A 14,920-nucleotide genomic window follows, 5' to 3' on the forward strand; every position below is an offset into this window, starting at 1 on the left:
TATTTTTAGTTGTCTGATTAATTTCTATTTTTAATAGAGGCAGGGTCTTGCTCTTGCTCGGGCTGGTCTTGAACTTCTGAGCTCAAACAATCCGCCCGCCTCAGCCTCCCAGAGTGCTAGGATTACAGGCGTGAGCCACCACGCCCGGCCTGGATCAGTTTTTTAAAAAACACATTCCTAACCCCCAAAAACAAAAACCACCACCACAGAAAATAAAAATCATGGCTCTAAAGCAGTGGGCCCTGTAACAGTGGTTCCCATGCCTAGCAAATCATCAGAGTCACCTGGTGACCCTTTTCAAATCTAGAGAGAATATCCTGGGATTCCCCCTGCACTTAAGGTCTAAATGTTACAGCAATGGCAAATTGAAGAAAAAAAGCTTACTCTGCATTTCTGTACTCTTTTCATGACTGGTAACAGTTTGCAGATGGGCCCAGATCCACAGGCCACACTTTGAGTAGCACTACTAGTGGTGCTGGTGACCTGCCAGGGTTGGGAACTACTCCTCTTTAGAATGTAAATGCAATCTTGTTCCCACTTTCTAGACCAGGCTCACAAAATTTTACAAACATTTTAAAGGCATTAATTGATTCCAGAAGCTATGCTTGGACTCAAGCCCATGAATTAAGAGCTTGCTACCCAATAGCCTGTGTTATTGTTGAATTATCACATGTGTTCAGGAAAGGGCACAAATTATAAATTGTAGAACCTGATGAGTTATTTCTCTAGACTCTATTGATTTAAGGTTTCGTAATACAGATAGACATGATATGGTATAATACAGATATAGGGAAGTTAGGTAATATGCAATTGCAGGGTTGAGTTGATCTGTGCTGCAAAGTTACTTATCCTGATAAGCAAGTTTAGATTACAGAAATAGCATCAAATGTTTTGGGGGACATGGCAGGGAGAGAAGGATGACTCCGAGTGCTGAGTCTGCACTGGGTGCAGATGGGGTGACTGTGATGATTTCCTGCGACCTATGAGGAGTCATGATATTAAATTTGAAACTGTCCTAAAAAAACAAAACAAAAACTGACCACTGTATGACCCAGGACCATGGCTAGATGGATTCATTTGAGAACCCATAAAGAGCTCAGTGAAGATCGGGAAAATGAATGAACTCACTAGAAAGTAAGCATGTGATAGAACCAAGAGACTGAATGTTTTGCACATTTACACTGAGCTGTGGCAAAGAGATGCATCTAAGGAGAAACAAAACAGTAAGAAATGTAATGCCTGCAGTTAAATGCCTAGGCTCAGTGGTCCTCAATAAAAGAGGGTGGTTTGGGTCCAAAAACGTCATCAGGTGCTTGGTATATCCTAGTTAGGAGACAGGCTTCAGTGGGACCTAGTATAAGGAACAGAGAACTGTGTGCCATCGGAGTAGTCCAAACACATTACCATAGAGTTCCGAGGAACAAAAGGTCTGCAGAGCATTTATGGAGGGGGACGCCTTGCTGAATGAGTAAAATTTGGACATTTGGAAAATAGGAGCAGCTAGAGAGCATTCCTAGAGAGACGTTGATTTGAACAACCATACAGGGCTGAGCGTTTAGGGAATGATGACTGGCTCAGCATCCATCCATCCACACATATACACTTAAGTGGTTCCATCTTGTGGAGCGGACTTGAAGTATGTCGTAGCTGAGCACGGCTATACTGAGGGGTGTGCAGAAGGGCACTGTGGACGTGTAGGAGTTTGGTCTATTTGATGGGCAGTGGAGGACTGCCGAGCGTTGGCTGGAGTTTGTGAAGATTGAGCAAGTGAAAGAGGGCTTGAAGTTGAGCCAAGCTGGAGATGGGCTGAGGTTTGGTGAGCATTAAGTAGGATCGTGATAGTGGGAATGAAAAGAAAGGCCTCGATAGAAAGATTGTAGGGCAACAGACAGAATCAACCATCAGGGCATTGATTAGGCCGTGGACAAGTCAAAAGTAATCTTAAAGTAGGGCAAGTATGTATCAAAATGTATCAAAAATGTATCAAAAGCAGATTTTCCTGGAAAAATAGTAAACTTGGTTTTAAACTTTAGTATAAGCCTTTTAAGTATCTGAGAGTTTACAGCTTGTTTTTGTTACACAAGTGAAGTTTAGCTACAGCCCAGCAGCCCTAACAGGCCTTAGGATCCAGAGCAAAAAGGACCTAAATCCAACAGGACGCGTGTATGTCTCCTCTCCTCGTTGTGTAGCCGTGCTTTTGTTTCCCTTGCGGCAGCGCTTAAAATGCTGCGCATATGTGTTCCCACCCTGCCGTTTGCCACGGCACTGCACTGTGACTTTTCAGAGCTCTGGGGCTATGTCTGTTGCCCGTCCTCCTTTGCCAGACGGCCACCTGCTGGGAGATTATCCCAGGGTTCTCTGATTGTAACCCAAGGCACACATAAGAGGTTGATAAGGAAAATCAGATAACCAGTAATTTTTTCAAACTTGAATTAGACATCTTTCCTGCTCAACATGACTGTTCTTTGGTGCTTGTTCTAAGAAAGTCAGGTACTTCCTGTGCCAAACTTAAACTTGATAGTCTGAGTGACTCCTTTTACTAATGGATGATTACCATTAGAGATCCAGTCCTCTCTTTGCTTTGTGTGTAATACCTTCTTGAACTAAACTCTCAAATTTTCCATTTAGTGAATATTAGTTGATTTTGTTGAGGTTCAGTTTAAATTGCAGGGGAAACCCTTATGCTTGTGGGGTGGGGTTCCTCAGTACACAGGAATATTTGCAGATATAATTGTTGGGTGTGATTTATTTATTTTAGATTCCGAAGGCCTCCTCAAAACCAAGGAAAAGAATCAGAAGCTCCACAGTCGAGCACAAAGGCACCAGGAGAAAAAGGAGAAGATTCAGAGACATAATCGCAAACTTGGTGACCTGGTAGAAAAAAAGACCATTGACTTAAGAAGTCACTATGAGCGTCTGGCAGATCTTCGGCGATCCCATATATTAGAGCTCACCTCTGTCATTTTCCCAATTGAGGAAGTAAAGACTGGTGTGAGGTACAGTAAGCAAGTCTTTTGACTCTAGGAATAGATCAAGTTCCAAATACTATGTTTAAAGCATGTCAGCACCCCACTTAGTTGGCCTCATTCCAGGGTCACTGGTTTTCCTGGTAATGAAACGTAACTCTTCCGTGCTTCAGCAAACAGTATGTACTGCACGGGGCTGGGGAGGTAGCAAGGGTGAGGGGTGGGGCCCAGGCTTGTGACTCTCACAGAGCTTCAGGTGAGGGCCTGACTCACACTCCTGATTAAGAACCATATGAGGAGTGATGTTAGTTGCATTCCCAGCCGGCTGTTCATTAGTTGTGTGAGAGAGGCATGTTCTTGACCTTGAAGTCTTATTTCTTTGTTAAGTGGGGATTTAAAAATACCTACTTCACAGAGAAATCATGAACTAACATGTAAGAAAACACTTAGTGCTTGGGGTCTCTCACATGGTGGGCACTACGTGTTGACTTCCTGCTAACTGTCATTTGTTGTGTCAGCTGCTGTCAAGCACCGAATACTGTGGTTTTAGACGTTGGCACTGGTGCATGGATACCCTGGGTATTTTTAAACTTCCCCGATGCTGCTGCTAATCAGCAGATTTGGAAACTACCATCAAAGACTTTCATTTACTCTCTCACTAACCACCAGGCTATTCTAGTCGAGGGCTTCCCTGTCTCTCTGGCTGCTCTCACTCTCCGGCACCTTTCCCTGGAATCTGACAGTACTGGCCTCATGCTAGTTTTATAACTCTTCTTTCCTGCCTGTACTTCAGTCTGTCTTTTAGTTTGTTGCCAGAGTTGACTTCCTAAAAGCCTAGAAGTCTGATTGTTGCTTCCAGCTTGAAAACTTACTCTCTGACTCTTAAGTAATTTGTCATTAGTAAGAGTTGGCAAAAAGAAATATAAAGAGGCAGATTCAAAACAGAGCAGACTATAAAGTGTAGAAAGAGACGTCAAGGTGGCATTTTGGATCTGTGGAGAAAAGTTGGATTATCCAAAAATTGGTGTAAAGACAGCTGGCCAGGCCTTGGAGGAGGAGGAGGGCGGGGAAAGCTGGCAGAACAAATACACTATGCCAAATTAAATTCTGATGGGTCAAAGATAGCAGTGTTAAAACGCATCACAGTAGATAAAGACCAAGGCGCTGTTCTAGATTTTAGGAGACTGACAGCTGAATGCAATGTGTGGTCTAGAATTGGATCTTTTTTTTTTTTTTTTTTTTTGAGACAGAGTCTCACTCTGTTGCCCTGGCTAGAGTGAGTGCCATGGCGTCAGCCTAGCTCACAGCAACCTCAAACTCCTGGGCTCAAGTGATCCTACTGCCTCAGCCTCCAGAGTAGCTGGGACTACAGGCACGCACCACCATGCCCAGCTAATTTTTTTCTATATATATATTTTAATTGTCCAGCTAATTTCTTTCTATTTTTAGTAGAGACAGGGTCTCACTCGTGTTCAGGCTGGTCTCGAACTCCTGAGCTCAAGCAATCCACCCGCCTCGGCCTCCCAGAGTGCTAGGATTACAGGCGTGAGCCACCGCGCCCAGCCTAGGATTGGATCTTAAACCTCAAAAAGGCTATTAGCAGGACAATTGGAAATAGTTGGATAAAGTCTGTAAATTAGTTAATAGTATTTAGCAATGTTAATTACCTGGTTTTGATCATTGTATTTTCCTGAATTGATAATTTGGGGAAGTTATGTGAAGTATATACAGGAAAACTTTAAAATTCTTGCAACTTTTCTGTGAGGCTGAATTTTTTTCAAAAAGAAAACATATGTATACTATAAGAGAGAACATGGAGAAAAATTTTCTCCTATGCCTGTGCTATTGTAATCTTTTACTTAGTGTATATTATTATATACCACTACTTTTTTATTTTTTAAAAAGAAGCTGGTGGTTTTGAAGTAATCTCTATACTGAGATTTCTTGTCCGTTTGCATTTCTCTAAACTCCCTTGGGTGGGAGAAGGAAGAGGTAGAAGTGCAGCTTAGAACTGAGCACAGTACCCCAGCCTTCACTGTGACAGCCAGGAGAAGCTATGTCGCACGTATGTTGTGGCAGAAGAAAAAAGATTGAGGCCCACCAGCCAAGAAAACAGAATCTAAACTTGGTGCCCCACAGAAGGCCCTTTTATAATAACACTAACACATTTCCCTTTTTCACTGCATTGACATTTGTACTGGTGGCTCAAAAGCCATGGTGGGACCTCTGGTGCCTTGACATGTTTCAAGTCAGTAATGCCAGACTGTAGTTAGTCATTATATTCCACTATGCAATTGCAGTTAAGAAAAGGAAAAAAGGTAATTTGACTTAGGAATATCCTTGATGAAGCAGTAAAAATTATTTTATTAAATCTCGACCCTGAGTATACATCTTTTTAATATATAGTTGTCCCAAGACCCCTGCAGACACCAAAATTCAAGGATGCTCAAGTCCTTTATATAAAATGGGGGTAGTATTTGCCATATAACCTACGTACATCCTCCCATCTACTTTTAATCTGCAGTCGCCACCCCCTGGGCCGTGGACCAGTACCAGTCCACCACGTTAGGGACTGGGCTGCAGAGCTCCACCCCCCATGGAAAAATTGTCTTCCATGAAACTTAGGAAGGGGAGGAGGTGGGGTGGGCCTGCACAGCAGGAGGTGAGCAGGGGCAAGCAAAGCTTCACCTGTATGTACAGCTGCTCCTCATCACTGACCGGCATCACTGACGGAGCAACCCCCTCCCACCCCGCCCTTGTCTGTGGAAAAATTGTCTTCCATCAAACCGGTCCCTGGTGCCAAAAAGGTTGGGGACCACTGCTTTGAATCATCTCTAGATTATTTATAATACCTGATACAATGTAAATGCTATGTAAATAGCTATATTTTTAATTGGTTTGGGTTTTTTTTGTCATACGGTTTTTGTTTTTTCCCCCGAATGTTTTCAAATCCTCAGATGGTTGGATCCACAGATGTGGAACCTGTGGATGCGGAGGGCTGACTGCACCGTGTGATGCAATGGGAAGCGTACATAAAGCACTTTTGCTGCATACTGAAGTACCATGGTGTTGGCTCAAGGAAAAGCTCTGGAGCGATTGAGTTTCGGGCTAAGCTAGCTGCTATTTTGTTGGACACTAATTGAAATTTTTCTGAGTTTTAATTTCTAACACAATAAATATCGGTAATCTAGCCCATACAAACAAAAGTTCTTTGGGATGCTCAAAATGTTTTGAGTATTTAAAGGGGTGTTAAGGCCACATAGTTTGAGAACCTCGCCCTCACTCATGATGCGGTCTTCCTCATATACGCGGAGCTTCTGTCTCACAGCTGGTTTGATCTTCATCTCTGATAGCAGTCTCTTGCCCATATAGATTCCAATTAAATTCCTCTGCTCTGTGCAACTTGGATGATCTGGCACATCTGGCAAGTATACTGCATGTCCCTAGAAGCCTGGGCTCTTGAAATCCATGTATGTCTTCTGACCTTTAGAGATCCTGCAGATGTGTCTTCAGAGAGCGACAATGCCATGACCTCCAGCACCGTGAGCAAGCTTGCCGAAGCGCGGAGGACGACATACCTCTCAGGACGATGGGTCTGTGATGATCACAACGGAGACACCAGCATCAGCATTACAGGGCCTTGGATTAGCCTCCCCAACAACGGCGACTACTCTGCCTACTACAATTGGGTGGAAGAGAAGAAAACGACGCCGGGGCCTGGTGAGAAGCAAAATATTCTTTGAAAACGTACATACATACATATGTATATGTTTACATGAGATAAAATTTACATAACAGAATTAACAATTTTAAAATGAACAATTCAGTGGCATTTAATACATTCACAGCATTGTACAACTATCATCTCTGTAGTTCCAAAACATTTTCATCATCCCAAACAGAAACCCCCTGGCATGGAAGTATCATATTCCCCATTCTCCCCTCCCCCCCAGCTTCTGGTAACCCCTAATCTGCCCTCCGTCTCCATAGATTTGCTTGTTCTGGACAACTTATGTGAAAGGAATAATAGAACATGTGTCTGGCTTCTTTCACTTCAGCATGCTGTTTTCAAGATTATCCACATTATAGCATATATCAATATCTCATCCCTTTTATGGCTGAATAATATTCAATTGTACAGATATACCACATTTTTTATATTTATCTCATCACTTGGTAGACTGAAAATGTTTTTTATTTTACTGTTTTTTTGTTTTTTTCCATTTTGTTTTCTCCAGTTACCTATGGAAGCAATATATTTTCTAGATGTTTCACCTTTTGGGGGTTGATATTGCTTTGTTTATATAAAAAGACACTACTGGCCAGGTGTGGTGGCTGATGCCTATAATCCTAGCATTTTGGGAGGCCGAGGTGGGAGGATTACTTGAGGTCAGGAGTTTGAGGTTGCTGTGAGCTAGGCTGAGGCTGATGCCATGGCATTCACTCTAGCACAGGCAACAAAGTGAGACTGTCTCAAAAAAAAAAAAGACACTACTTAAAGAAGTACATTTAGCCAGTCGAGTCCCGTTTTTATACCTTTGTAATGTATTTGTTTTAGCAGTCCTAAATGGACATTGAAATACTCTGCAGTTCCTCCTTGGAGAATAATTGTTCTTTTAGTCATTCAGCAAATATTTAGTGAGCACATGCTTTGTCTCTTGAACATTGCTGGGCACTGGTGATACAAAGGTGACCAAGACAGCTGTAGCCCGAGAAGGGCAGGAAATGAGTAAATGATGGAAGCCACCTTACATGGGGGAGTGGGGTTCTCTGGAAGGAGCCAGCAGCATCCTCGGGCAGGTGGGGGACAGAGGAAGGGATGACTCCTCCATAGGTAGTCAGGAAAGGCCTCTCTGAGGAGGTGACATTTGAGTTGGGCATTCATTGTTCTGAAACCACATTATAAAGTCCTAGTGATCAGACTTTCATTTCATTTATGCTGGGCCCGTTTAGGCCCCTTTGCTTATGTTATGTTCTACTCAGCAAAAAAACATAAACGAACCATTTATAAAGTCTGGTGGCCAGGGAGCTTCTATTAAGTAAGGAATAAAACTTTTAACTGTCAATAATGATAAAATTGTAAACAACAAAATCTTGGTTCATTGGTATTTTTGTTGAAATTAAAGTTGCTTTGTGTGTGATTGTTGTTTTACTTCAGACATGGAGCGTAATAACCCCGCGTACACGATCAGTGCTGCATTGTGCTACGCAACTCAACTGGTCAACATTTTGTCTCATATACTTGATGTGAATCTTCCCAAAAAGCTATGCAACAGGCAAGTAATTGAACGTGGTGATACCATCTTTATCATGGATCTCTCAATTCTATTGTGTTCTTATTTATTCTGATTAAACCAAAACCAAAAATTTAAGTATTACCAAGACAGAGAAGATCTAACTGGAATATTGAGGTTAATTTCAAAAGCCTTATGTGCAAATTCATCTTACAATTATGGATGAAGTCTCTGAGAATACCACAGAGAATATAAAAGGAAAAACCAAGATATTCAGGGCATATAATGCTGTCCCGCATGTGTAAGAACTGGGTAAATTGTAACAGTTGAATTTTTTATTTGTTTTTTTGGTTTTTAAAATAAAAGCCTAATGTGGTTTAAAACTGGGGGGAAAAAAAAAGTAAAGATACACAGTCTACCCAGTTCCTGCTAAGACAAGACCTTCCTACCACCCTCTAGTTATTCTTGCATTTCAAGCAAATATAAGCATGTTATCTCTACCCCCAACCCCCATTTAATCACAAATGGTAGCATGCTATACAACAGTGTTTTACACTTTCCTTTTAAGTTCTTATTTATCTAACAGATATTTACGGGGTGCTTTCTGTGTGCTAGACACAATTCCAGGCACTGGGGGCTATACTGATGCCAAAAACATAAACCCTCTTTGAGCTTACATTTTAACGGAAGGCACAAGTAGTAAATCCACAGTATGTCAGATGGTGTGATAAGTGCTGTGAGCAACATTAAAACAGGGTGAGAGGAAGGAATCATGGAGGCATGTAGGGGCTTGCTGTGTTAGAGTGGGTGGGTGTGTGGTCATGTGGGGAACCTGAGGGAGGCAGGGGCAAGCTGTGTGGACCCCTAAGGAAAGAGGCTGCAGGCAAAGAGAATGGCAAGTGCAAAGCCCTGGATAGAGTAATGAGGGCAGAGAGGAAGGTAGGGGTGCAAATCTTGTGGGGCCTCATTGGGCCGTTGTATCCTTCAGCTGTCATTCTGCCTAAAGTGGACAGTTACAGAGTTTTCCTATCTATAAATGTACCAAGATCTTACCAGTCTGATAATTCAGAGAATAATCTTGTACATTCACCATTTCATTAGTGTGTAGAATTAATTTCCTGAAGTGGAATCGCTTGGTCAAAGGGCATATGCATTTGTAATTTGTATAGATGCAGTGAAATTGTACTCCATGAGGGCAGTAGTTTGTTCTTAGAAAGTCTCCGATAAATGCAATTTACTAAGGAGGCAAAGGACACAGTGTATGTTTTATACCTAAATGTAGTGTAAATGGACATTTTAACATAGAATTCCTGCCAGAAAAAACCCACTTTATAAATTATGTTTGTTTTACAGTGAATTTTGTGGGGAAAACCTCAGCAAGCAGAAATTTACTCGAGCAGTGAAGAAATTGAATGCAAATATTCTTTACCTTTGTTTTTCCCAGGTATGGAAAATGTATTGTGAACTGATTTTTAATCTGTAACACAGTCAGAAGTATTAATCAATTCTTTGCTTTTTCTAGCATGTAAATTTAGATCAGTTACAACCACTGCACACCCTCAGGAATCTAATGTACCTGGTCAGTCCGAATTCCGAACACCTAGGCAGGTAAGAAGGGTATTTGTTGCTTTTCTCTAAAGTGTTGTTTCTATGACTACTTTTAAGTAGAGTTGTACATGTTGGCAGAGTACCAGGGGCCTGTTCCCTAATCCCAAACTCACAAAGGACAAAAATAATACAGTCCCATACAGAAGGAAACAATGGCTAATCATACCTGAAATTTTATGGTCCTTGTTGTAATCATTTCTCAGAGAAAATATCAAACATTTTTAACACCAAAAATGCAATAGGAGACCCCAAATGTGACTGGAATAGGGCCTTCTTGTGGTCTCCCTGAAGGCCAAAGGCCATTTCTTTGAACCTACATCTGTTTTTTCTTTAGCCCTGCCTAGTGTGTGCCTTGTTCTTTGCATTTTCTTTTGTTCCCACTCATTCCTTGCCCCTCGTAACAGTTCTTCACGATTTTCTTTTCATCACTGAGTCAATCTGGTCACCATTTGTCAGAGATAGAGAATATTAGAGGTTTATGAGATGAAATGGGTTTAAACTCATTGGCTTAAAAACAAGTCAGGAACAAAAAAACACCAACCAGGACTGGTCTGTGGGATCTTTTTATTCTCTTAGCCCCATAAAAGCATGAAATATATGAGACTCAGCTTTGGTACCATCCAGGCCTCCCTGCTCTGAGTGCTTACCCTTTTTTCCTTGCTCTTGGCAATCTGCCCATACATTTCTGCAGAGATACAACATGGGTAATGTATATACACTTTTGAAAGAGAACTCAAAGAAAGATAAGTGGTGGGGAAGTTCTTTTGGGATTCTCTTCCCCATCATCCATTTGCTTTGACACTGAAACCCTAATCCCATTCATTGGTTCATGAGCGACGGGAAACCTGAATGTTAGAAATCCATCCCAGCTTTAGTGGTTGATTTCTGTGAGTTTATTCACCATCTTCTCTGTGTCTTATCTGTAAATGGCTTAACATTAGGAAATTTGTCCTTAATAATAAGAGCTAATATTTATCGAGCCAATATTTATTGACACTGGGCCAACCACTTTACATGATTTGAATTATGTCCTTCCTACTTTACAGAGAGGAGAAACTGAAGCTTAGTGTGGTCAAGTAACTCATGCCATGGTGACATGCCAATAAAAGTAGTGGAGCTATATTAACATTGCTATGGAGGCCTTGCCAAGGAAAGGATTTTTTAAAAGAAATAAGGTATATTTATGTTGAGAACAAAGAAACAAAGTTGACATTATTGTAGATGATATAATATTGGACTGGATATCCAAGAGAACTAAGCAATTTATTAGAAATGATAGTTCATCACGTATAAGTGCAAACATGAAAAAAATGATAGTTCTGTCTGGTGACTAGATACAAGATGAACATACAAAAAGCAGCTGCTTTCTCTCATATGCCAACACCAACCAGTTAGAAAATGTAATGGAGAAAATCTTATTACAGCAACAAAAACTATAAATATATAGCAATAATCCTAATAATATATATATAAAACCTATATAAAGAAAATTATGAAACTTCTTGAATGCACTGTATGAGGAGTGGGACTGAATGAAAGAAGGCCCCAGGCAGTGAAGACTCTTACGATTTTATAGGACGGGAAGGCTCCGTACTGCAAAAAATGCCACTTCTCCCAGAAGAAAAACTGATCCTATTTCACGGAGCCTTGACAGGCTGATTCTAAAGTTCAGCTAGAAGCATAATCTGTAAGGAAATTTTAAAAAAGAATAATGAGGGATGGGATTGGTCCCTTTCAAAACACAGTATAAAGGTAATTAAGACAGGTGCTGTCAGCGTGCAAATAGGTGGAGCGATTAGAGGAAGAGAATAGTCCTAAAGCAGACTTGTGTCTGTGTGGGAATGTAACAGGACAGAGGTGGCATTTTGAATCAGATAATAGCTCAGTAGTGTTGGGCCAGTTAGGTATTCATGTGGGGAAAAAGTTGGATTCATACCATATTCCATATATAAAAATTAATTCCAGATGATATAAAAGACCTTATTTAAAAAAAAACTATAAAATAACCTAGAGAAAGGATAATGTTTTATAATCATAGGGTGGGAAGGAAATTCCCAAGCAAGCCCCAAAAGCCAAAAACCATAAAGAAAAAGTAGTTACGTATTTTGAAACCCTAAATGTCTCTGGAAAAAGATACCATAAACAAAGTTAAAAGACAAGGAATAGATGGGATTTACAGCTTCTATAACAGCCAACAGGTTAAAATCTAGACTATTTAACAAAATTTTTCAAGTCAATAAAGGAAAGACCAACAACCATGTAGAAAAATAGACAAAGAATTCAAACAGGCAGTTGGTACAAGAGACGAAAGTAGTATTAAAATGAAAACTTCTTCAGCCTCATTCACAAATAAAGAAACGCAGCTGGGCATGGTGAAAGCCTTTAGTCCCAGCTACTCTGGAGGCTGAAACAGAAGGGTCACTTGAGGCCAGGAGTTCGAGGCTACAGTGAGCTATGATCATGCCTGTGAATAGCCACTGCACTACAGCCTGGGCAACAGAGCGAAACCCATCTCTAAAAAAAATAAATAGAATAAACAAAATGTAAGAATAAAGAAATGCAGTTCAAAACAGGTTTCCATTTTCAGCCGTGAGTTTGACAAAAATGGAAGGGATTAATGATGTCCAGTGTTGGTGGTGGCTGAGGAGAAAGGGCACTCTCATACTGGAGGTGAATTTCTCTGGAGGGTCTGAGGTTTTCCATGGGCTTGTTCTCGAGTCAGGTCCTTCCATTTATAGAGCCCTGCCCTACAGAAATACACACACAGTTAGGCCATCGGTCACATCCAAGTTTATGGCCAGAGCTTCAAAAGTCCCTTTGTCACACCTGCCTCTACCAGAATCAAAGCTTAGAGAAGATCATGAATGGAACCTGGGTGGGACTTTCTGTTTCCATTCAGACTAGCAGAACTGAGGATCCCATCCTGAAACCAACATAAACTTTTTATTTGAAATAAATTCAGACTTACAGAAAAATTGCAAAAAATAAAAATAACACAAAGATCCATATACCCTTTACCCAGATTCACCTGTCATTAATATTTTACCCCATTTGCTTATCATTTTGTGCAGTCTGTGTGTGTGTGTGTGTGTGTGTGTCCATAATTATACACACACAAACGCACAAACATTTTTACCCTGAACCCTGTGAGGGTAAGTTGCACACACTGTGGCTCTTGACCCCTAAATACTTTGGTGTGTATTTCCTAAAAATATTTCCTTAACTAGAGTACAATTACAACGTCAGCTAATTGAACAATGATACCATGCTTTAACCTACTGCCCATATTCGCGTTTTGTCGGTGGACCTGACACTGAGCTTGAGAGCATTTTCCCTCCGGTACAGGATCTCATCTAGAGTCAGGTATTGCATTTAGTTGCTGTGTTTCTTTAACCCTCTTTAAATCTGGAACACTTTCACAGCCTACTTTGTCTTTTACAATGTTAACATTTTTTTTTTTCTATTTAAAGCATAGGCCCCTCCTCTCCTTTTAATAGAACTTTGATGTGGGGTTTCTGTGATGCTGCTTCACAATCAGATTCGGGCTGTGCATTCTAGGCTGGAATAGGGCCTGAGTGAGAGTGTCTCCTGGACGTTTCATCTGGAGGCACACGGTGTCCATCTGTCCCATATTGGGGATGTTACCTCGATCACCCAGTCAAGGTGCTGTCCAGTTTCCCCACTGTATAGTTCCTGTATTTTTCCTTCCTTGCAACTAGTAAACAGTCTGTGAGGGAGACACTTTCACACCATGCAGATACCTTCTTATCAGAATTTCCCCCTGGATTTAGTATTTATTGATGATTCTTATCTGATCCAGTTTCTACCATGACAGTGCCTGCATTAACAACACATCATATCACCCAAAGTCCATAGTTTACATTAAGAGTTCGCTCTTGGTGTTAATACATTCTCTCAGGTAGTATTTTGAAATAAGATGTATTGTGAAGAGACTTTTATGAAGCCAGAAAGATCATTGTGTTGCCTTAATTGATAGAATAACTCCCTGCAGCATCATGAGAAAATGAGTATTCTGGCTTCAGGTTTTGAGTAAAGATATTAATTATTCAGCTAAAGTAAAAATTAGAAAAATGATTCTATAATCATTGTTCCCTGAAGACATTAAATGAAAAAGAATTAGTTCTTTCACCGGTTAGTTGTGAGGGCTGTGCCTCTGGCTCAGGTGGGTAAGCCAGGTAGGTGGTAGCTCTCTAACCTAGAAGTGGTGGGAGGGAGGTATCAAGTGGCGAAACATCCCGGGGCCTCTGCACGGGCTCTCCTCCTGCTCTTGGAGCTTCTTAGAAATGTAGGTTGCTCATTGGGACCAAATTGCTCCAAACTGGCCACTCTAGGCATCATCCATTTGTTCACCTTTCATTGTAATACTCATTTGCACACCTGCTCTGTGCCAAGTGCACTCTGACCCCTGGGATTCTAAGTAGAGAACTGGAGTCCAGCGCAGCTTCCAGTGGGGAACGCTCTGCCTGGAGAAAGTGTCATTCCTCCCTGTGTCACTCCTGCCAGTCTCTTGGGAAAACCCTTAAAGAGGGGATCTGGAAGGACCCCAAGGGTAGATAAAGCAGCATCAAAGAGGACGGCAAAACAGGCCGAGCCCCCAGAGCTGGGAGGAAGGAAGGAAATAGCTATGGTAGAAAGCTGACTGGGGCCAGAGAGGCAGCTTGGGGGAGACAGACACTTAACCTGCAGTAAGTGCTGAGGCCCTTGGACCACACCGCTGAACAGAACAGAATCAGCCCCATGTGTAGTAAAGCAGGGAGCTAAGGTATTTTAGTTGTTTATGGCCATTTTTAGTAGACAAATGCCATGGGAGGAAGAGGAAGCCCTCCAGCCAGATGGGCAGGTGGGAGGGTATGGCGATCTAGCGAGGGCCAGGGCCTGGGCTAGGGCGACACGTTGAGAATGGAAGGGGGACTTACTTGGTGATACCAGGTAGCCTGGTGACCCCAGACGTGGAGGGAAGAGGGCAGCAGTCCCAGCTGGCTTATGCTTTGAGCCCAGTTGACAGCCCCAGATAATCTGAGATGGGTATGAGGGGTTAGGGCTTGGCAAGCCAGAGCGTATTTAGGAGTGGAGCTGGGAGGGAGAGGTATT

The 14,920-nt window shown here is 41.7% G+C and overlaps 1 protein-coding gene across 1 annotated transcript in view; it reads left to right on the forward strand.

The window, feature by feature from the left end:
- ATG14 (autophagy related 14) overlaps positions 1–14,920 on the forward strand; it is a 32,591-nt gene that overhangs the window by 15,742 nt on the left and 1,929 nt on the right. The window contains exons 4-9 of the mRNA XM_012663840.1: positions 1,738–1,777; positions 2,726–2,996; positions 6,457–6,686; positions 8,125–8,242; positions 9,554–9,644; positions 9,723–9,808. Coding sequence (XP_012519294.1) covers positions 1,738–1,777; positions 2,726–2,996; positions 6,457–6,686; positions 8,125–8,242; positions 9,554–9,644; positions 9,723–9,808 — 836 coding nt within the window. The remainder of the gene's footprint in view (positions 1–1,737; positions 1,778–2,725; positions 2,997–6,456; positions 6,687–8,124; positions 8,243–9,553; positions 9,645–9,722; positions 9,809–14,920) is intronic.

Source organism: Propithecus coquereli, unplaced genomic scaffold (assembly GCF_000956105.1).
Source record: "Propithecus coquereli isolate 6110/MARCELLA unplaced genomic scaffold, Pcoq_1.0 Scaffold83, whole genome shotgun sequence".
NCBI lineage: Eukaryota > Metazoa > Chordata > Mammalia > Primates > Indriidae > Propithecus > Propithecus coquereli.